The sequence below is a fragment of the Bacillus rossius genome, chromosome 7 (genome assembly GCF_032445375.1).
Source record: "Bacillus rossius redtenbacheri isolate Brsri chromosome 7, Brsri_v3, whole genome shotgun sequence".
NCBI lineage: Eukaryota > Metazoa > Arthropoda > Insecta > Phasmatodea > Bacillidae > Bacillus > Bacillus rossius.
In genome coordinates, this window is record NC_086335.1 from 24495261 (window position 1) to 24517988 (window position 22728).

Consider the following 22728-nt stretch of genomic DNA (forward strand, 5'->3'; position numbering starts at 1 on the left):
TTTTGAAGAGCATGTTAATTTTGTTTTTAAAAAATTGTCATTTATGCACACTGTTTATACACCATGTTTGGGCATTTTCCACAGGCAGCTCATTGTCTCTAAACGGTTTGAAAATGAAAAGGGCAACAGAAATATAACCAACATGACATATTGGTAGAGACAAGATTTTATATATATTTTCTATTTGTTAATACACATTCATTAAAAATCTATACAGCTACGTAGTTCAAATGCTGCTCTTTCACAGATTGTTTCAATTTGATTTATGTTTAAATTCAAGAAGTTTTAATAAAGCGTAACTAATCAAACATATCTTAAGTTTGGTGAACAGTTGTCAGTACCTATGCTTACTAATGGCAATGTTTTTTTTACTGAACCACTATATTTTTTGATTATTTCACTCCGTGTGGTTATGAAATATAAATGTGTCTCTAATATAAAAAAAAATATTTTATAAATTAAGTTACATTTGACAAATTATTAGACCAAGAGTTGATGAAAGTAGTCAGCTCACATCTACAAGTTTTCTTCGTGTTTTCTGTGCTGGGAAGGAAACAAAAGCTACATAAGGTTGTTATTTAAGGAACTCTTATAAATATGTTTAAATGTTTCCATGTTTATTACTTTAATATTGTAAAATAAATTAGTGCCTATAATTTGTAAGTATGTTAAATTATTATACAAACACATTGAAAAAATATTTACATTATCTTAATTTTTTTAGCTTGGTTATAAAGGAATATACAAACAAACCCTTTTGTTGTTTACCAAAACTTAAAAAACAAACTATGTGTCCATAACAAACCTCTTGTGCCAATAGAAATAAACGCATATGTATATAATGGAAGGAATATTATAAGTACAAAACAGATATTAATTTAACATTCTTTTATTTTAACTTCTCATTTTCAAACCCTGTCCCCCAGCACTCGGAGCAACTTCTCCAGACATTCAGCGATTCTAGTTTGCACACAGTTACTTTTGCTCATCTCTGCACATCGCAGATCAGCTGCCAGCTGCCGTTCTTGTATGGCACTCAATTGGTCCCCGAATCTTTTCATAAGAAGATTTCTTCTTGGAAGCTTATCTGAAAAAAAGTGAAAATATTGTTTTGTACAAAATTCTCCATTCAAATTACAAAGCCAGCACTACTGCAACCTAACAAGCACTAACACTAGCACTGAGGCAGGGTTAAATAAAGTAGGTACAACAAACAAAATAAAGGTTTTGTTATGAAACAACAGAACACTTCACAATACAACAATCAATTTTTTAAATTTTACTTATACAAAATAACTTAGACCATAATATTGGCCAATTTCATGAGACTATCAATGCAAGTTCCAGCATGTACAATTGCTTGTTGGAGCCACTGAGTCCATACTATACAGAATAGGCATAGCTTCACCCAAAGTATTACAGGGACATAATAAAATGAGGTTTTTACTGTTAAAATATATGCAATGGTAATAAAATTTATGAAGGAATCAAAAAGTATTCATCAATGTCAATGGTACCAGTCACATATACTCAGATAATTCAGAAACAAAGATGAATTTAACATTGTCCATTCTGCCCCCTACATATTGATGTTCAGTTGGGTACAGATATACAGTACAACCCCAATTTTACATGACCACGTCTTAACATTTTCTCGTTATTTGCACCAGTTTATTTCAGGCCCATTGTAACCTCATTTGATGCAATGCAGTAACTTTCGGTTGATTTTAACGCCCCCATCATCTGCTTCCCGCAAATGTACGCTGTTTGTTTATGCTATGTGTACATAAATTTGTTAACCCTGCATTTGTCATGGACATCTTACCTATGAAGATGCCAGTATCATGTGAAATACCAAATACAAAATGCTGTTGCTTATACACTAGCGTTGTATCTTGTGAATTTTTCGAATTGCTCTTCCATTGAAAATTGTCAATAGCCTAATAAAGGCAGACTTCGAGAAAATGCTAGCACATGATGATAGCACTAAAGTTTATAGAAATTCCTATTGTTCATTAATTAATAACTTATAAATTCATGATTAGGTACAGTATACAATGCATACAGTATATTAATGTTTGACATCTTTTTAGAATGAATGTGTTCGGCAACAAATAATATTGTGAATAAGGAAAACCCCCTTGTGATTACTGAAGTGGTTTTATCTGTAGGATTTTTAACAAAATACAGAGTGTAAAATATTGAAAACATTTTTGATTGATAGAAAACTAACATTAGAAAGTGCATGGACAAGCAAAAACGTACTCAAGTGTTTCACTCGCTGAGAGGTTAGGGATGCCAATTTAAACTCTGAAAACAATTGTAAAATATTGTGAAATTATTGAAGAAAAAACATCTCAGGGTGGTGGTTTTTCGAAGAGAAAATACATTTATGCATCACAATATGAGGAACTTACTCTTGAATAAATGGTTTGTGGGTGCAAAGGGCCTCAAATGAACCTACAAACTGTTTTTTGTTGAGAGAAATGGTACAATTTATAGCTACATGGCTAGGAATTGACAAGTTTCGTGAATCTAATGGTTGCGGGTCTGTTATTACCCCGTGCGGGGGCGAGCAGCCCACGTCCATCTCTACCAGCACCGCCAGTTACAATAATTGTTTTTGAACCCAGCTAACCTTGACTTCACCATGGCTAGTTGCGTAGACACGGAAGAGATGCAAAACTAAAATAAAAGCTTGATTATGTGTTGAGTAGGTTATTGCAGCGTTCATACCAATTACTTTATAAGCAAACATTTAAATTTATTCCGGATAAATTATAATACATGGACTACAGACAAGTAACATAAAATACATAAAAAAAGACATAAAAATTTACAATCCTATACGTGACGCCCGGCCGTAGCGATCACATTACCTGCAACACAAAGGCCTTGCCTTCGCATAAGTCTCAGTCCGTACTTCAAAGACGCGCGAGGGGGGGGGGGGGGGGGGTAGTTCACACCAAATCAAGTCTTGGCTACCGTCCCAAAACAACTTCTTCTTCCACCAATAACAAATTAAAGTTTTACAGTAATTCTCGCCGTGTAGTAGAAATTTACCAAAACTGTAGTGCCTCTGGGTACCCGGGCTGTAGACTCGGCGTAGGTGACACATGTAGCCCAGTCAAATAGTCACGGTCGACACACTTCGGGGCGTGGTGCACTAGCACTCGCGACTCACGAAAAGTTAAAAATGTTGATGGTAAATACGTTGCCGTTCATTCCAAAATATAAAAAATATAAACCAGCCGATACGGGCGGCGGCAACGATAGCTCCGCGTAGCAGTCCCCAGGGTTAACGGTTCATAACGACGTGTGGGTCGTGTCCCAACTCCCGTGCATGGAGTTACCCTGGGAACCCATATTCACAACTGTTCCGCCGTCGGTTAACGCCCGCAAGCCTCTGTCTGCCCAGAGTCCAAACAGTCCGCTTCCCGCATACGTCACACTCCCATGACGTCATCCACCTCCCTCCGCTAATTCCCCCTCTTTCATACGTGGACAAGTCCATTCAGCAGAGGTAAATGGCCACACGGAAAACCACAGTCTTTGATTAATTGGTACAGAGACTTCTGAAGACGTAAATGAAAATAAATATGAAAACATTAACTAAACAAATTACGTTAACATTAAAATTAAACATAATTAGACATTAAACATAATAAAATGAGACACCATAAGTGTATCATGGTTGATAGACAGTTTAAAAAGACATAATATTTTTTTAAAATTTTTATAATACAAAAATAGGGTTTTAATAAACATTGCTGTATTTTTTTTTTTCTCTGAAAAAAATAACTTCTGCATCAGTACACTTTCCTTAAGTTCTGTGATATTGTTATTACTATGCTTACTGAGTGTCTGATGTTACCTACTAATTAAAGTATGAAAGCATAGTACATAGACTGTATGCTTACCTATACTTTACAGAATGTATACATATATAGGACTTAAATAAATGATAATATATTTAGATATGCTTCAGACACTCATTATGAATAATGATGTGTATATCAGAGTACTATATGTTTAAGTCATTTAATATTACAGTTCTCTGAACAAAAATAGATTTTTCATACATATTACTTATTTTACACTTTCCAGCATTTTACATTTTGAGATACCCTTGAACAGTGTTAAAAATGAAATGATTGTACTGCATTACTTGTACCACCAAATGTAATCCTTACATTCATTATTAGTAATTGTCAATGACTTAATTACTTAGCGTACACATACCAGCAGCAGTGTTTCTACTTACTTGGTCTTATTTTATTGCTAAGCAATTACATACCTACTTTCCTAATCTAGATCAAAGCTGATATTATGCTTTATTATAAAGAGTGTGGATTATAATCCTTAAAATGTATTACATAGTATTACATTTGTATGTGAACTGTAAAAAAGTATGACTGTTTAATATAAACATGATTTATTTAGCTACATACCTACAGTTCTGGATTAGTGGCAGCCAACAGGAATATCGGGCAATGAAAGTGTTTGCTAAAATTGGGACTGATTGATTACCCGGACAAACCTTTCTTGTGATGAGAAGACAAGCGTGTTTTCACAGCACCTTTCCCGGTGCTGGGAGTGGCAATGGCGGTGGGGCTGGCCACAGCATCAGTGCTGGGTGCAGTACTGGTGCTTGGTGAAATCACTGGTGCGCAATATGTAACATGACCTCTTAAACTAAAAACAATTAAATAAACTTTCAATGTAGTATAGTACCTACAATAGAAATTTTATATATTTATACTTTTGTAATAGGTCATATTAAAAATGTGCCAAAAAATAAAGAATATGCACTACAGTCTAGATGTGTCCATAAAAGAAATAAAATAACAAAAAGTGGTTACAAAGGTATTTGCACTGGCCTGTGAAATCATAAAACTTTTTTTCTGTAGCTGTGTGATGCTACATAAAATAGGACATTATTTTCTAAATCTATTAACAAATGTTTTGTTGTACGTAATTGCAGGAGAGCGCTTACTCGCACGCGGAGAAAATATTATTCCTGATTGAAAAAGAATAACCTAGATTAAATTAAAACATGCTTTAGTGTAAAGTCGAACATATTGGAAATATAATTCATAGACCAGTTTGCTAGTTTTGCATAAATTTCCTATTGTAATACTGAACTTTCATCTCATAAGCAACTCACCCGAGTTATGATTGCAAATTAATTAAAGATTTGTGTTGCATCTAGCCTAGGTAACAGTGAACACTTATTACTAGATCTTTGGGCAAATGTCCTAACATATCCCACAGAATTCTGTACTAGCATAAATTTTCATTTGATTTATATGATTTATGTACAAACATAAAATAATTACAAATAAACTATTTTACAATTAAAAGAATATGACTCCTTATAGATTTTAAAACAAATGGTTCTAAACAAGAAAATAATACTACTTCCCAATAATTCCTGTGAATCAACAAGAAAAACTACCTTATATGCAGTTTACCATATGTATGATGAGTTGTGGACTGTGATTAATATAAGTATATATATATTATTTTGAAGATGGGAGAGGAGTCAGTGGGGTTTTTGAATATAAGTTTGCAGTTTTGTCTTACTAAGGCAATCCTAATTATGCTGGAATTTATAATTATAAACACAGAGTTGAAAATTGTTTTCATAAATATATGATTTAGTTTCCCTTATCTTAATAGCCTTTAAAATTACTTAAATATTTTTACATTCAAGAGGAATTTATAAGTTTTGCATTAATTGAAGATTTTTAAGGAATAACTTTAAGCCAAAAACACTACTTTACAGAAGGTTAGCTTGTCTGTACAGTTACTTTTGTATAAATTAATTCATAATCATCGTTATTAATAACGTCGAGATTGTGTAACAATACTTTAAGGGGAAGTGCGCATGGCTATATAAAATAGGATACATATTTATGTTCTCACCTTCTGCCACTGGACTGTTAACAACTTCTCTGCACAAGTCAAAAGAAAGTAGATCATTTTGGTTTTGTTCAGCAGCCCCATGTAATTCCACATCCTGAAATCAATAATTCAATAATTATGAGAAACAATAAATATTATATAAGTATAAATAACTGCTTAAAATATCACCAAGAAGAAATAAATTCCATATTGATAGCCCTTTAAGCAACCTTGCCAAAGAGCCTTTAACATTTGGTAGCTATCCTATGAAAAGAAAAGAGTAGGAAATAAAAATTTAAAGTAAAATAATAGCAATTATGGAGACAATGTGAAGTACATATTTAAATTTAGTTATCTTAAGAAAATACAAGGTTTATATATAAATTTCTGTATTACCATTTCAAGTAATTCATAAAAAATGGATAAGATAAAAAACATGCAAGACTACCACAAAATAACATGTACGTACCATTAACTGCAGACCAAAGTCACCTTCTTCCAGTGGCATCCCGTCAGATGATGCGGGACCTAAAATGAATAAAATTCTTTCATCCAGGGTGCTTAATACCACCACTGGATTTTTATTGCCTGTTCGTAGCTTAGCAGCTTTGGCATCAACTGTCTTCCTTCTAGCATTGCTCTTGATGTCAGCCCATGTCTAAAATTTCAAAACAAATTAAATATTGCTATGCATGTGGAATGTAAACTTTTCAAACAGAATATTAATACATCTGAAATGAACCTAAATATCAAAACTCACGTCTAAAAATTAGGCCTAGTTTATAGATATAAGGAATTACCTACATAATATTTATGGATTTTGGTTTAAAGGGAAGGTGTGCATTTTGCTGGCATTTTAAAGTTCAAATTAACTGCAGCTTATCACAATCTTGTGTTAGAACATTAACTTTAGTGATATATTGAAAATAAGAGTTTACAAAATATTTCAAATAATAACACATCTATGTAGGCTACTTGGGATGGTCACTGCCCAGTGTATTTTATTCAGTCATCAATGTGATTTAATTTTGGTTAAAGAATAGTCAGATTACATACAATGACAATGAACTTTCAGCTGATGAGAAAAATATGTTATTGTAGAAACTGGTACCTATAGGATTTTTGTATAATAAATATAAGAAAATTGCAGTCACCCGACCTCTGATTAAGGCCCGGGAGGTACCTGACGGGCGCTACGGGCGTCGTGGTGCTGCTAATGTCCGGGGGGTGCCAGGCTAGCGGGCTGCTAGGCCGTTGATGGTGGGTCGTGGGTACTCTGCCCCCGCGTGCCCCGCCAGGTACGCGGCTTGAAACCTATCCTGAGTTGCGGCGCTCGGCCGTGTGGAGGACGGAAGGGTGCAGAATGACGATATACAACACAGTTTATATTAAACGGTATTTAATTCACGTACTTTCCGGTGGTACGCGTGGGTACCTTGTACGCCCTACACGTACACTACGCGGTACAAAGTCGCTACACAAACCGCGCTAATGTGCTGTGCGGCATCTACGCCGTATTACATTTACACTTTAAAACAAAACACAACACTACAACAACCCTTGGGTTTTACCGCGGCTGTCTCGCGGGAACGTGATTAATGTTTGCTGGAAATGGCCAGCGCCGAGAGTTAACGAGTTTGGGGTGGGGGGGGCCTTGACGAGCGTGACCCTAAATTAACTGTAAAATTTACGTGACGTTGGAGCCGGCAGGTGTATGCGCGGCGAATTAACTAAAAAAACACTGTGGCTGGAGTCTGCCAGTACCGTAAGTGGCGTGATCCGCGACGCGGTGCAAAATCACTAAAAAGGCGGTCGGGATAGGCCCGGTTCCGCGGAATACACGCCGGGTCGACGTGAGCAGCAGCGAATTAGAAGGTTACTTACGTGATTACATTACTTACAGAAGGAGCGATCGGTGAGCACAAAGGTGAAGGCTGCTCACGGACGAACACGTCCTGACCCGGCGCAGAGTGGTTCGAGACTGCCGAACATGGCCGCCTCGCAAGGGATGGGGCAGGGGGGGGGGGGACTTTCACTTCCCTTGTGAGATGGCGCCAAAAACTTATATTAATTGGTTTAATTATAACAAAAAAACACATTCCAGGAGCTTAAATAAAATCTAGCACCTGGTAATTGGGTGCTTAAGGCTTAACAGCTGTTTTGTATTATTTAATGATTTGAAATGTCGCACCAAGTTGGCGACTGTCAATATAGTGACAAATTGTCTCCGTGTAAATTGTTTAGGTTGGATTTCCCCTAACCTGACTTGATCAGGTTCACGGGCACTGTAATTAAGGCCAGTGGCCGCGGCGACTGGTAATGAGGTTCGTTGCCCACTCTGTGCGTGCGGTGCTCGCACGGATTACCTACGATGCACTTGCTTAATGCTTATGAATAATTACTATTGTCCTAGTGTCTCATTCATTGAGTGTTTTATGAAATCGAGTCCCCGGGGTCTCGTGTCCTGAAGTTTATTCGAGTTTATTGAGGTCACGCCCGGGGCGCTCGTTTGACTCATTCCGGCTGGGCTAGGGGTGCGCTCCAAAAACGGGATCCGGAACCGGTGCGGAGCACGGGCTTAGAGGCCATGGTCGGTACGACGTCAAAATGTACTAACACTTGTAAAGAATTCAGTTTTCATAATTTATAGGCCTGTGTCCTATACAATCATGAGTACTTGATAATAGATCAACTATATGCTAAGTAAGTAATTAAAAATATAAATAAAATTAATATGAAAATAAACAAAATTCCTCAATTAAAATCTACTACCGTACCAAACTTTTTAGCTATCTTAACATACAACACTCTGAATTCTTTCAAAAAGGCTTAATAAAATAAAAATATAATGGCTTAATAAAATAAAAATATAATATTTTTACACACCATTTAATCAAGACAAGACAAGGTAAAGCTTCATTTAGGCCACTTATTTGTAAAAATGAATTTAAAAATCTGAAACAAATATAATTTTGTGGCAAAAAAATTACTGATTTTTTTGCAAATAGGTGCATTACGAAATTCCTTACCAATTTGGAGATATGGCTGTTTTTTGTTTACATTACAAAGCTAGACCATACAAACAGTAGCCATGACCATATTTTTTTCCTTTGATGTTTGTGTACAGTGCCGACACGTTTCAGGCGATATCGGGAAACCGTGAATAAACGATTTTTAGCTTTTTTTAATATTAAACGAAAATAATGAATACATAAGTTATTTTATATGTGAGGTTTCGATTTTTATATAGAGTTTTACAGAAATGTTGGCTGAACTGAACAATTACCCAAAATAATTATGCAGAGTAGCAGCTTCTGATAAATAATGAACATGTACCTATAATAAAGTGAGATGTTAGTAAGGTTAGGGTAGCTACATTAATAACACTTATTTTATACATTTCATTAATGCAGCTCACCCCTAACTAACTGCTCACACTATTTGCAGTTATTCCAGCAAGCAGTAAATATGTAGTGTTTAGCGGTATTTCTGAAAAATAAAGTTAAAAATCCGAAAATACGTTTATTCTATGCTCTTGAATTTCCTATTTTCATTAAACCCGGCGGAGATAAGAAATTCCAAATAGGTACTTTAGGAGATATCGCCGTTTTTATTTTGCTATACAAGACCTGTGCAATCATTCGACCGTCCCATGTTTTTATTTTGCCGTGTGTTAGTGAATGCCTAATTAATTAAAATAGTCGATTAGGTCAGGTCAGTTACATTATAAATACTTCCAAACTAAGTGGACATTAAAAATAATGTGAATTAATTTTAATGGTTGTTTAGTTTTAAAGTATTTATAATTAACTGACCTGACCAAACAAACCGGGACAAATGATGAACAGTAGGAACTCACGTAATTATTTTTTACTTATTACTTCCGCAACAATATCCAAATAACAAATAAAACATTAAAATTTGAAACATTAAAAACTCACCTAAGTTAGAGGCGGGTGAACGCCGCAAGAAAAAAAATTTTCATACTCGTAAACCAGAAACAAAGTGATAGCCGCATGAATGCACAGGTATTGTGATTGAAATTAAAAAATTCGATATCTCCTAAAGTATTTGGAATTTCTTATCTCCGCCGGGTTTAATGAAAAGAGGAAGTTAAAGAGCATATACCTAATAAAAGTATTTTCAGAATTAATTTTTTTTAACAAATATCGCTTAACTATGAAAATTAAAAAATTCGCAAGTTTCCGCTGGTGTTGGTAATCAGCCCGCACTGGCCCAGTGGCCCTTGATAAGGTGTTGGGAGGGGGTAGCCGGGCGAAGAGGGCCAGGGTCAAGACTCCCGCGTCTGCTTTATTGGATTCCCGGCGACGACGCCAGGGACAGCCGCGTGGACGCGTCACACGTCAGGTCACTGTTTTATATTTCAGTAAAATTCTGGTAAACATGTAGACTTTTTTGACGTGACATCTAATAAATCGATGAACGCCGGCTGCACGCACGAAAAAGTGAACGCACATTGTTCCGTTATGCTGTGTCCCATTACGCTGATAAATTGGCTAAAAAATTATGGTGATTCATATAATTGATGATAGATATTTGATTACATTTATTTATATGAAAACTTGTTCAAAATTATATTTAAACTTTATACTAAACGCCAGTTTTTAAAATTAATAACAAGTCATCTACACGTGAACTGTTTCGTCGACTGTTTATAATATGAAGTGAAAAGTTAATGTGGTTTGCATTGCTTATTACAACAACAATTTCGGCAATAAAGGTTAATTATTCTTGCAGGAATTAGAAAACTGATTTGTATAATTTCAAGTATTTATTCTTTTATTATTAAAATAAAAATGATTCTATTTTATTCATATAAGTATGTAATCATTTAATCAATGTTTTGTTATGACGTTGCCACGTTAAACTATCGTCCGTAAACCGACTTTACAGACAACCAATTTTTTTTTAACGGTGTAACTTCCAAGAAATGAGAACATGAATTTTTAACGGTTTTTTTTGGCGTTCAAATAAAGAGAATCAAATGGCCAACAGGTCTAAGTCACGAAACGGTTTCTGGCCTTTTAAAACCCTCGAGTTAGTGAGGATTTGTCAGCTAAGCTAACTGGAATTAGTTTTTTGAATTTACATAAAAACAATATCATATAGTTGCCAGTTTCATTGCTTTTAAGCCTAGAATGTTTTAGTCCAGTTTCCCAGTTGACTTTCTTTATTTGTACGCCTCCAAAAAACAATAAAAATGTAATTTTGGCAGTTAACCATGCAAAAATTATGCGATGTATATAGTGTTTATTTCCTTAAAGTAAAACTATTTAAAAAGTCTACGAGTTTATCTGTGATTAAAGTAAATATACAATCATGACCTGAAATATAAGGCACCCCCTTAAGACTGCCGCCTGGCTAGGTTCCTAAACAGCGTACAGATCTCCGGGTCTGAACGTGCCATTTACAAACCGTTCAACATGTATTAAAAGTGTCTGATTACGAGTAGTATTTAAGAGTCATTGCACTTGCCTATAAAAGTTTCATTCCATCTATTAACCCGTACGTTTCGGACAGTGGAAAAGGCTATAACGAGTAATTTTCACGGACGTTTTTAGCTATGAAAAACTCTGCACACAGTATTTTAAATGGTATAGGAAAGTGCGGGGAGCTCTTGTCTCTAATAACCACCAGAGGACTAGAGGCGCGTTACCGACGTGAACACTGCGCTCCAGCTCGTTGCCCGGCGCGTAGAGACGAGGAGGCGTGTGCTGTGCGAGCCAGAGTCGCCCTTACCGTCCGCGCGCTTCTTGAGCTCGCTCGCCGAGTGTCAGGACGTGTCCTGTGTCTCGTGCAGTCCATGCTTCATCTCAAATTCTCTCTACGGATATTCACTCGATATTTTCTAAAAGCGGTAAAAAGTCACGCAAAAGGATATCATACGATCACTGAGCGACCTTTTGCAAATCGAAAATAATTTTTATTAAATATCTGAGGAAAATATTAAACGGAATTAATTTATATAATAACTCCCTTAACTGATAGTGATGACAAGGAAATGAAGTAACCCATCATGTAAGGGGCCGTTAATTAAGGATGATTTTAGCCATTTTTGACAACCCCACGTCATGTAAGGATACATACGATTGCTCGAAACCCCCCTTTTTTATCTCTTATTTATGTAAGATTTTTTTTTACCAAGAATTTCCCTAAAAAGCGTTAGATAGTTAAATGTCGTTAGAAAAGGTTCAGTTACACTAAAAAAAACATAGATTTTACTTGACATAAACCAAAGATTGGTTTTTTAAAAAGTAATTATTTAGACTTAGGAAAATGTGTATTATAATTAAATGTAAGATTTGAAACAATCTTAAAGTAAGGAAACTATTCAGTCAAAAAACTACAAATGAGGAATACTTTGTCTAACATAATGAACGACTAGATTTGAAACACTCTTGCGTTACCATTTATTTTTCCGTGCAGGCAAATTACGTACGAATAGCTTTTACCCCCCCCCCCCCCCCCCTCCTTTTCCCCCCGAGATAAGGTCACGTAGAAATTTTATTTAACTCGGCCTTCCCATCGGGACCTCCGTAATAATGTGCGGCTCCAGATACCTAGCCTCGAGGGAAGTGGAGAGCGCTCCTGATATGCCCGCGACCACGAGCAACAGCAAGTACAGATTCAAACAACACAATGTCAAAAAAGTAGCAACAATTTAATTTATTTTGTAATTAAGTTTAGTTAGAATAGAAAATGGTTGCATAGATGAATATGAGAGTGAGTAATGATTTTAAAAGACAGTTTGCTCGTACTATATATATGACGTGATAACGTCTTATAAATCAATGAACGCCGGCTGCACGCACGAAAAATTGTCATGTTCCGCCAGAGCCGAGGGTGCAAGAACCGGCCAACCACCATACGAGAAAATCTTCTATAATATCAAATAGGTTAAGGTGGGCTTTTTAACTAATTATTCGTGATTATATTTTAACAAATTATTTTAATTAAATTTGCAAAAACTGTATATAATATTCGAAAATTGAAAAGTATGCAATTTTTCATCAATGTTTTCTTATGACGCTATCACGTAAAATTATCGTCCGTAAACCGACATTACAGACAACCCCCTTTTTTAAAGTAACAATTTTCATATAATCCAAACAGTTACTGCATGTTTAAGTTTCCCACAATCGAAAGCCAAAATATAATTTGATACGTTTGGAACCAATCCCAAAAGAAGAAAAATTAACTACTAAAAACAGCAAACATTCAGATTAAAAGTTGATACGACTGGCAAATTATTGCCATGACTACAATTTAACTTTAACAATTTATTATTTCGCAATTTCTAAATTCTCAAAAATTTAAATAATTTTGACGTAGGCCTACCTATTAAGGTTTTGTAAAATTCTCTTTGCAAAGGTTTAGCCATTAAACAAATTTATTTCTTCTTATGAACAAGGCCCAGAAGTCAATGAAACTGACAGTTAATTACGCAAACAATACCCCGGAGACTTGTTCCTTTGATTCCGTGAATATTTCGCCGCTTCAAGTTCACGAACTGGCAGGACACGACTCACGTCAACATCAAACAATAAGCTTCCCGACGCCATCTTGCACGTCCGCGCAGCGACCATGTGTTTGTCAAATTTTATTTGTTACAAACATTATTTTATTTCTTCGTTTGAGGCAGTTGTGATAGAGGCATGGACGAACTTTCCAACAAAAAAAATCCAGACCAGCTGAGTGTTAAAACGTTGTAGCATTGTCTGTGTTTCGTGATTTTTTTATTTATTTTTATTTCAGGTACACGTTTACTGTCAGCACACCAATCACAGCCATCCAGTGCTCAATCAACGGTCCGGCCAAACAGGGCAATGGCTTCTCTTGCAGACGGCCGCCAATTACAAGGGAGCAATCGCTAGCGTAGGCATTGCTTATTGCAGTCCAATGAGCGATCAGGTTATTTTGCGAACTATACACGCCCCTAGTGATGTGTTTTACTTCCAGAAGTGCGCCCTGCCGCTTGGAGCGCTAGAGCAGCCGCAGTTGTCTTCACGGAGGTGAGAAGTCAGGGAGAGGGTGTGTAGGATCTTCATCATGTTAATAATTGAAGTCAAAGGGAGGATGACCTAGCCCCATTTTCCTATCTGGATACCAAATATAGTTTTGGTTATAATGAGGTTTAACACTAGTTTTTCAGCAACAATTTGTTTTGCTAACCAGAACGGACACCCGATCCTGGAGTTACAGAGTTAAAATTTTCACCTTAAATTTACGACGAACTGAGGTTACGACTATCTTCGTGAATTTACGGACACTTAAGTTCTCTTACTTTGAACATGAGCCCAAAATAATACTATTTGTTTATTAACAAAACATTTATAAAACTGGTTTTAGTCTACAGCTATAACAATTTTCTTTTTTCCAAGTGTGTGCGCGCCTTTGTTTAGAACGAAACACACAACTCGGAAGTCGAAATGCTGTGTAGTTTCCACGAAGATTCAGTTATTTGAAATTACGAAGAACTCTTCGTTTATTTGAGTTAAAATATTCGTTGAAAAAGTCCGTAAACTTACTGTAATTTCTAACCATGTAGGAATCGGAGGCAGCACGATGACGTAGTTACCCACTTTTTCATCTCGCCAAAGCCATACGCCCAAAACATTGCGGAAATGGTGTTTGACCACGCTGATGATGGTTAGTTAAGTATGAATTAGAATCTCCATCTTTAAAAAAAATGTCATTTCCATAAAATAAAGTAATTTGAACCTGATTCCACAATGCAAACACTACGCTTCAACTAATGTTCTGGGCGTACAACCAAACATGGCGCTAGCAATGAGCTGATAAAAAAAAAGTTTCAGCAGGTTACCATGTATTATTGCAGACGTGGATATCTTCTGTTGTGTACAATCTTTGTCATGTTTCTTGCAAGCTATTCCTCTAGAAGAGCCTATGATCTTCATTATGAATTGCACAGACCCGAACAAGCCCGAATATCTTACCTTCGGCCAACTTCGTCAGTTTTTTGTTTATTAGTTTATAAAATTGTGGTTGGTTGGTTATGTTAGGTTAATGTAACTACATTAAAAATATGGTTAAATCATTTTAATGCCGACGATGGTCGAAGGTAGATATTCGGGCTTGTTCGGGTCTGTGCAATACAGAATGTACATCGTAGGCTTCCCGTTCCTCTATGTTCCAGCTAACAGAGAGACTTCCATAGACAACAGCGACTTCACATTCAGGAAAGACACACAGCGCATTATTGAGAGAACGCCAGGCAACGATAGCATATTCAGCAATCACTGAGCCGAGCTAACGAAAGTAATGAGTGCGAAGATACTAATGGTGTGCACCTTGTGTGCAGTTTTAGTAGTGAGACTGGAAGCGCGCAGTTTGGGCAGACCTCTACCCGTCCTGGACGACGAGGCTGCATTGAAAAACCGCGAACCAGCCTTCAAGAACCCCAAGCCAGGTACCGTACTGCTATGGTTGGTTGTAGCCTAGAGTCGCGACTTTCAACACCAGAAATGGTACATTTTAAACGAACTAATGTTCATTTATTATCTTGTCGAATTGTTTTTAAAATTTAAACTCGATTATGAAATTTTCTAATTTCGCAGAGCAAACCTAAACAACCTTTTAAACACGTAACGTCCACGCTTACTTGCAATAAAAAAGATAATTTAGAAATTAACTTTGGCTGTGATGTAATTATAATAAATAAAGATAACTATTTCAGGATTTTTTTCTCTCGGAAGACGCTACTTTAGAAAAATTCCCTTTTCTTTCGCTCGCGTATATGACATAATATATTCTCTAAACATGAAAAAGTTAGCACTAGTGCAAATAGGTGATAGTCTGCAATTTATACTAAAACTTAGAGATTTCTAAGGTCAGTTTCACACTAAGCAGTGGTTGGTCGTTTCTACTCGGTGATTTCTTCTGGATCAATTGTTTACATGTGCGTTTTTTTTAAAAAAAATATTTAGTGCATCCTTGAGAGACCTGCAATGCACACTCTTAAGAAAAGCGGTCGAAAGAACAATCGCCTATACAACACTGCGGAAGCTAGTCGCAGCGGCAGAAACCCGCGGTGTGACACCGGCCTAACAGTGTACAAAGGTCTGAGATTCTTCTCTCGTTCGTTACTGGCCCAGGGCCGCCCAGGCATGTCAGGAGAAGTGTGGTCTGATCAGGGTCCCTAGTTGAAGCTAAACACCGGAGACACCCGTGGGTTCGATTGCCTGACTGTAACAGAGCAAATGCCACCAGCTCACTGTGAAGTCTGCTGGCTGAGATGCCTGTGGCCCCTCGCTTCTTCCATTGGCTCGTAGTTCTTCAGAAACACGCTGTGCCCCGATCGCCGAAGCAGCACGGTGACAGACTTGATCGCATCCTATCTTGATCGTGAGCTTATGGGTCGAAGTCTTCTTCTTATTGGCTTTTAGGTTTACACCACGTCCGAGGAAATGCCCGAGGTTACGGCATGCCAGCTGCAGCCACTGGACCTCACAGGGAGGTAAAAGGGAAGGGGGCAGGGTCGTGCCAATCAGCAAGTATAAACACTGTGTAAATACTACGCAGAACACCAGGCCTACAGGCCTGATTCACCTGGTCTTACAGATACGGGCTAAATACCCATGCACGTGTCTAAAAGGTTTATTTGTCGGAGCGGCTCAAACAGATTTACACTACCAGGCACACCCGAAATTACCCATCCACTTGAATGTCCGCACACTAACAAGACTCCAAATGCTGCCCAACACACCACAACCTCACTGGTGGGGGAGTATCGCCCCTTCTCCTAGTCGAACACCAAAATGTAACTTTCTTTTGGCATCACACTACAAGCCAGCGCACAGGCCCATGTGTAAAACTCATCTCACAGAACACACACCTCGCCCGTCGACCCAAGTGACTCTACAAAAGTGTGGGGTTCATCTTGAACTACAGTGCATAGAGCGAGTAGTAGACTAACCGGTTTCTGGTCTCACGTCACACAAAATTCCCCGGATGTGAATATGAAAGTTGTGCAATTAATAGTTTTAAATCGCTCTTGAAGAAGCAAGTCGAAACGTTGGGCGAATAATCATTTTCTCGGACATGATTTAATACAATTTCTTGGACATAAGCCATTGCAGTTTTGCACTGTTTGTCATGGATAATATTCAAGAAGACAAATTAAGAAATAAAAAACAAAAACGAAAACTTAATCATCTGATGTCAAACAGATAAACCCAACGATGAACCTAAACAGGTGCTTTGGACAACACAACGACGACAGCACAGACGGACACATTCAAACGAATTCCGTGGAAGTAATTTAGTCATGAAAAAATATAAACAGCACAGACGAACCATAGTTTAAACAATAAAAGTAAATGCAGGCAGACTACAAAACTTGGACAACGCAGCAAATATACGAACACAAAGATGAAGATAAACTGATATGACGGACAATACAATGACGACACCCCCAACGATCACAATAGGTTTCATATGACAAAACAGTTGCGACGTTGCAGGAACTGGCAGATGTATATCGGACACTGGAAAATAGTATTATGTTTTGAATTCGTATTTTGTATTTATAAATTTTTCCCATGACAAAAACTGCAAAACCTCAGTGGCGGATGTCCAAGAAATTGTATCAAATGAAAATCCCATTTGCATGAGTCACTAAAGGAACGTGTCCAAGGACGTGGTCTGATACGTCAACTGTGTGCTGTGTAGGAGTGCTGATGAGGGCGCTGTGGCGGGGCCGGGCGGGCAGGACGTCCCAGGAGCCTCCCCCGGAGGCGATGGACGTGTCCGCGGAAGACGTCCAGGTGGAGAGGCCACGAGAGGCCTGGACGCGCGAGCAGCAGATCATCACCATACGTCTCCTGGGGAGGCTGTGGCAACTCGAGCAGGACAGGAGGAAGTCCCAGGGGCCTCCCCAGGAGGCGGTGGAGGTGTCAGGCGGAGTCCCGGAGGAGAGCGCGTCTGAGGCATGGAGGCCGGAGGATCTGGTCTTTTATGCATCAATCGTCGTCGTTGTAGTGGCCATAGCGGGGCTGCAGCTGGCCTGCGTTGGCCTCGTCGAGGAACAGCAGCGCCAGTGGGATGCCCCGAAGGACGCCCCGTGCCAGGTCTACCTTGAACGTACGGTAGTAATGCATCTGTCCTGCGGTTGCCTCGCCGAGGAGGTCCAGCGGGGCCGGTGAGCCGGCAATGCAGCTGGCCTGCGGTTGCCTCGCCGAGGAGGTCCAGCGGGGCCGGTGAGGCGGCAATGCAGCTGGCCTGCGGTTGCCTCGCCGAGGAGGTCCAGCGGGGCCGGTGAGCCGGCAATGCAGCTGTCCTGCGGTTGCCTCGCCGAGGAGGTCCAGCGGGGCCGGTGAGCCGGCAATGCAGCTGGCCTGCGGTTGCCTCGCCGAGGAGGTCCAGCGGGGCCGGTGAGCCGGCAATGCAGCTGTCCTGCGGTTGCCTAGCCGAGGAGGTCCAGCGGGGCCGGTGAGCCGGCAATGCAGCTGGCCTGCGGTTGCCTCGCCGAGGAGGTCCAGCGGGGCCGGTGAGCCGGCAATGCAGCTGTCCTGCGGTTGCCTCGCCGAGGAGGTCCAGCGGGGCCGGTGAGCCGGCAATGCAGCTGTCCTGCGGTTGCCTCGCCGAGGAGGACCAGCGGGGCCGGTGAGCCGGCAATGCAGCTGGCCTGCGGTTGCCTCACCGAGGAGGTCCAGCGGGGCCGGTGAGCCGGCAATGCAGCTGGCCTGCGGTTGCCTCACCGAGGAGGACCAGCGGGGCCGGTGAGCCAGCAATGCAGCTGGCCTGCGGTTGCCTCACCGAGGAGGTCCAGCGGGGCCGGTGAGCGGGCAATGCAGCTGTCCTGCGGTTGCCTCACCGAGGAGGTCCAGCGGGGCTGGTGAGCCGGCAATGCATCTGTCCTGCGGTTGCCTCACCGAGGAGGTCCAGCGGGGAAGGTGAGCCGGCAATGCAGCTGGCCTGCGGTTGCCTCACCGAGGAGGTCCAGCGGGGCCAGTAAGCCGGCAATGCAGCTGGCCTTCGGTTGCCTCACCGAGGAGGTCCAGCGGGGCCGGTGAGCCGGCAATGCAGCTGTCCTGCGGTTGCCTCACCGAGGAGGTCCAGCGGGGCCGGTGAGCCGGCAATGCAGCTGTCCTGCGGTTGCCTCGCCGAGGAGGACCAGCGGGGCCGGTGAGCCGGCAATGCAGCTGGCCTGCGACATCCCCGCACTGTTTACATATGAGCAATTTGTTGTGTCCTTTATTTACCCTCGGCCTCCTCTCTCTGCAACCAACATGGCCGCTTCACAAGGAAAGCTGTATCCCAACAGGCTTCTCTACACCAACCGTGGGATATAGGCTACGAGTGGTGCCGTTTACATATCATAGATGGCAGCACGCATCTTTTGAACGGTTATAGCAGTGCATATGGATTTATTAATGACTGTATAATATAAAATGTGTGTCAGTGCTATATATGTTATAAGTAAATAATATCCTAGTGTGTGAATTACTGGGGAGGGCACAGGATGGCCTGTTTTTCTGTATTGGGGAAAGATTGTTGCTTTGTCAGTGACCAATGTCTGAAGGAGCTGTATTTAAGCTAGGTCGAAATGTGCCTAGCCAGAGATCCTTACCCCAGAGAAATCTGGGGAAATATAGCAGTAATATTGAATTGGTGTTTTTACTTACTGCTCTCCTCTCCCTCTCTCTCTCTTATTCTCTTCCTTCCTCTGGAGCGGCCTTCGGGATTACGCTCTGGAATCCTTTGCTGGAGCGGCCTTCGGGATTACGCTCTAGCATCCTTCCTCCCCTGGAGCGGCCTTCGGGATTACGCTCTAGCATCCTTCCTCCCCTGGAGCGGCCTTCGGGAGTAAAGCTGTAAACCCCCTTCCCCCCTTGGAGCGGCCCTTCGGGGATTTCACTCTAGGCTCCTGTTTCCCCCCCCCCCCCTTTTCCTTATCTTCGCTCATGCCAAGCAAGAGGGCAGGCAGACGACATTCCAGGCAGGGCAACCACCAGCCAGCTGAGAAGGTGAAGCCAGCGCAGGAATATCATCTGGGCTACTTCTCTTCAGGCCCAGTGGCGCCTAGTCCGATCTACAGTCCCCTCCATTCCTTCGACTTTCCATCAGTCCCCTATTCCCCAGAACACCCACCCTCTGCAGCGCCCCTCTTCCCTCATCCTCCCCAGCTGCTATCCCCCATCAAGTCCAGCCCCCCCCTCCTCCCCATCGACATTCCCCCCCTTCCGGACCGGCGGCCACCCAAGCCCTACGAGGAGGGCAGCCAGCCCCAGGACCCTCGGCCGCAGCCCATCTCGGCCAGACTCACTGCCCGCCTGCAGGATCTCTTCGGTAGCGCCTGAATCCGCTACACCTCGGGGGTTTTCACCCCCACCTTAAAACCATCCATCGCCTACGGTCTCCGGCTGGGACACGTCAAATTAAATATTTTGTTGTTATAACCAAATAATTTTTTTGAGAAAATTTGATTTCGCATGTTTTCAATTCAACTAAATATTTTGTATGGCCAAACGAATGTCTTATTGGTGTAACCATTTTGCTTTAAAATGACCAAATATTGTGTTGCTTTAACTAAACACATTGTTAGATCAACCAAATATTTGTCTGGTATAACCATATCACTTTCACCATTACCAAATATTTATTTTTGGGTTTAACCATACCTATTGTCAGGTCAACCAAATGTCTGATTGGTGTAACCATATTTATTCTAAGTATACCAAATATTTTGTTGGTCTAGTCAAACACATTATCATATCAAACAAATAAAATGATTCATGTAACCATATTGCTTTAAGGTTACTAACTATTTTGTATGTCTAACCAAACATATCGTCATATCAAACAAATAAATGATAGGTGTAACCATTTTGCTTTAAGGTTACTAATTATTTTGTTGGTTTGACAAAAATAATGCCAGGTCAATCAAATATACATGATTAGTGCAAACATACTGTTTTAAAATTACCATATATTTGTTGGTTCTAAGATATACTTTATCAATTCAACCCAATCTTTTTTTATTCTCAACTAAAATTTTAGTAAATATAACGAAGTTCTTATTGTTTTCTATCAAAATTTTGTTGGTTGGACCAAACATTTCAGTGCAACCAAATGTGATTGACACAAAACAATCGATCTATCGTTCCAAAGTATTTATTTAGTTTAACTGCTAGTTAAAACACACATATTTGGTTGTACATATTTATTATTTATTTTTACTTAATTATTCACCCAAATAGGTCAGTTCTAATCAAATATATTGTTTTATTATAACAAATCTGTTACTCCCATTTTTTACACGCTTTATATTAGCTTCACCTGTATGTTTGTATGTTTGTTTGTTTGTTTGTATGTTTGTAACCAACTCCTTTGGGTGCGATTTTGACCCACTTTAAACAGCCAGATTTCATTCAAACTTTGTAGATTTATCGAGGACCGATGACAATACACTAATTTGATAAGATTATTCCATTATTCCATTTGCAAAATTTGATTTTTGACAATTTATATAATTTCACAATATTTAGTAGGCTTTGTTTATATCGCGCCAAAGACAAACTGAAAGAAAAGAGTTCGCACATTGTAAAGAAAACCATTTCGCTCATGTGCGAACTCTTTTCTTTCAGTTTGTCTTTGGCACGATATAAACAAAGCCTACTAAATATTGTGACATTTAATTAAATGAAAAGTGAGTGTGGTTTATGATTATTGTAAACAATATACTTTCTTGAAGAGAACATTATCTATATTTGTAAAAATATGAAAAAAAAAACCTGAAATAAGTGCTTTAAATGTTGTTTCTTTCGTTAGATAGAGAAACACAATTACGTATTTGTTTCATTTTACCAATTAACCAAGAGTGAAACATTATTATAAAACAACATTTTCTGCAAATATTTCACGAAACATGAAAAAAAAAAAAGTTTGATTTTGCTGTGAAACCAACAGCAGATGGGAAATCAAACACTATATGCATAACCTCAATAGCTACACCTCATGGGCAGATTTTTGAAATTCCACTCTAACACCAACCTGCAAATCTACACCAAGCAGTTACAAATACTTCAAACTATGCCAAGGTCAGTAAATCATTAAATAAAATACATCAAACACGGAAAATATGTATATGTTTGACAGATGATATATCAAAAACATATTTGGATAGAGAGCAAAACTTACAGTTTAAGGATTTTTACCTGGAAGAAATTGAGGAAAAAAAATGTGCTGAATCTATATCTAGTGGATCAAATAAAAAATTGTAAAAACTGTTAGAAACATTTCTTGAAGAAAAAAAAAAACAATATCTGAAACTCAAACCTAGTGGATCAAATAAAAAATTGGAGAAACAGTTAGAAAATTTTCTTGAAAAAACAAAAAAACTAGGTATATCTGAAACTCAAAATTTAGGGAAAATTGGGTAAATATTTACAATCGCGGTAGATGCCAAAAATAATGCTAAAAATCCGAAAATACTTTTATTCTATGCACTTTCACTTCCTCTTTTCAAATCAACCGGCGGAGATAATAAATTCCAAATACTTTAGGAGATATCGAATTTTTTAGTTTCATGATATGTAGAGTCGCGGTAGATGCCAAAAAAAATGTACAAAATCCTAAAATACCTTTATCATAAATGCTCTTCAACTTCCTCTTTTCATTAAAAGCGGCGGAGATAAGAAATTCCAAATACTTTAGGAGATATCGAATTTTTAAATTTTGCAATACAAGACCTGTGGAACCATTCAAGCGGCGCCATTTTTGTTATTTTGCCGTGTTCGTGAATACGTGAATCGTGAATGCGTAATTAATAAAATGGTT

At 39.2% G+C, this 22728-nt stretch overlaps 2 protein-coding genes across 11 annotated transcripts; one reads left to right on the top strand and one right to left on the bottom strand.

Moving 5' to 3' along the window:
• Window positions 1–873: 873 nt before the first annotated feature.
• LOC134533755 (uncharacterized) lies at window positions 874–13910 on the bottom strand. 10 transcript variants are annotated; one of them, XR_010075388.1, is made up of 5 exons: window positions 13267–13910; window positions 6377–6565; window positions 5929–6022; window positions 4541–4695; window positions 874–1087 (listed from the first exon to the last, which is right to left on the bottom strand). XR_010075388.1 is itself a non-coding variant. In XM_063371379.1 (5 exons), exons 1-5 carry the CDS (start codon window positions 13512–13514, stop codon window positions 909–911), a joined length of 642 nt encoding a protein of 213 aa, XP_063227449.1. In that variant the 5' UTR covers window positions 13515–13909; the 3' UTR covers window positions 874–908. The 10 variants fall into 10 exon arrangements, 9 of the variants coding, with proteins under 9 accessions (XP_063227449.1, XP_063227451.1, XP_063227457.1 ...); XM_063371379.1 differs by having other exon boundaries at window positions 4541–4663; window positions 13458–13909; XM_063371381.1 differs by having other exon boundaries at window positions 4541–4663; window positions 6377–6435; window positions 13267–13908.
• Window positions 13911–19853: 5943 nt separating this feature from the next.
• LOC134534511 (uncharacterized) lies at window positions 19854–20249 on the top strand. The gene has a single exon (XM_063372989.1). The coding sequence runs from the start codon at window positions 19854–19856 to the stop codon at window positions 20247–20249; it is 396 nt and encodes a 131-aa protein (XP_063229059.1).
• Window positions 20250–22728: the final 2479 nt, after the last annotated feature.

Excerpts from the sequence above, each read along its gene's own strand:
- LOC134533755 (XM_063371378.1), bottom strand. The coding sequence starts at position 11,733 with ATGGACTGCACGAGACACAGGACACGTCCTGACACTCGGCGAGCGAGC. Across the intron at positions 6,566-11,667 it reads GCTCAAGAAGCGCGCGGACG|ACATGGGCTGACATCAAGAG; the intron begins GTAAGGGCGACT and ends TTGAAATTTTAG. Across the intron at positions 6,023-6,376 it reads ACTTTGGTCTGCAGTTAATG|GATGTGGAATTACATGGGGC; the intron begins GTACGTACATGT and ends TATTGATTTCAG.
- LOC134534511 (XM_063372989.1), top strand. The coding sequence starts at position 19,854 with ATGCCAAGCAAGAGGGCAGGCAGACGACATTCCAGGCAGGGCAACCAC.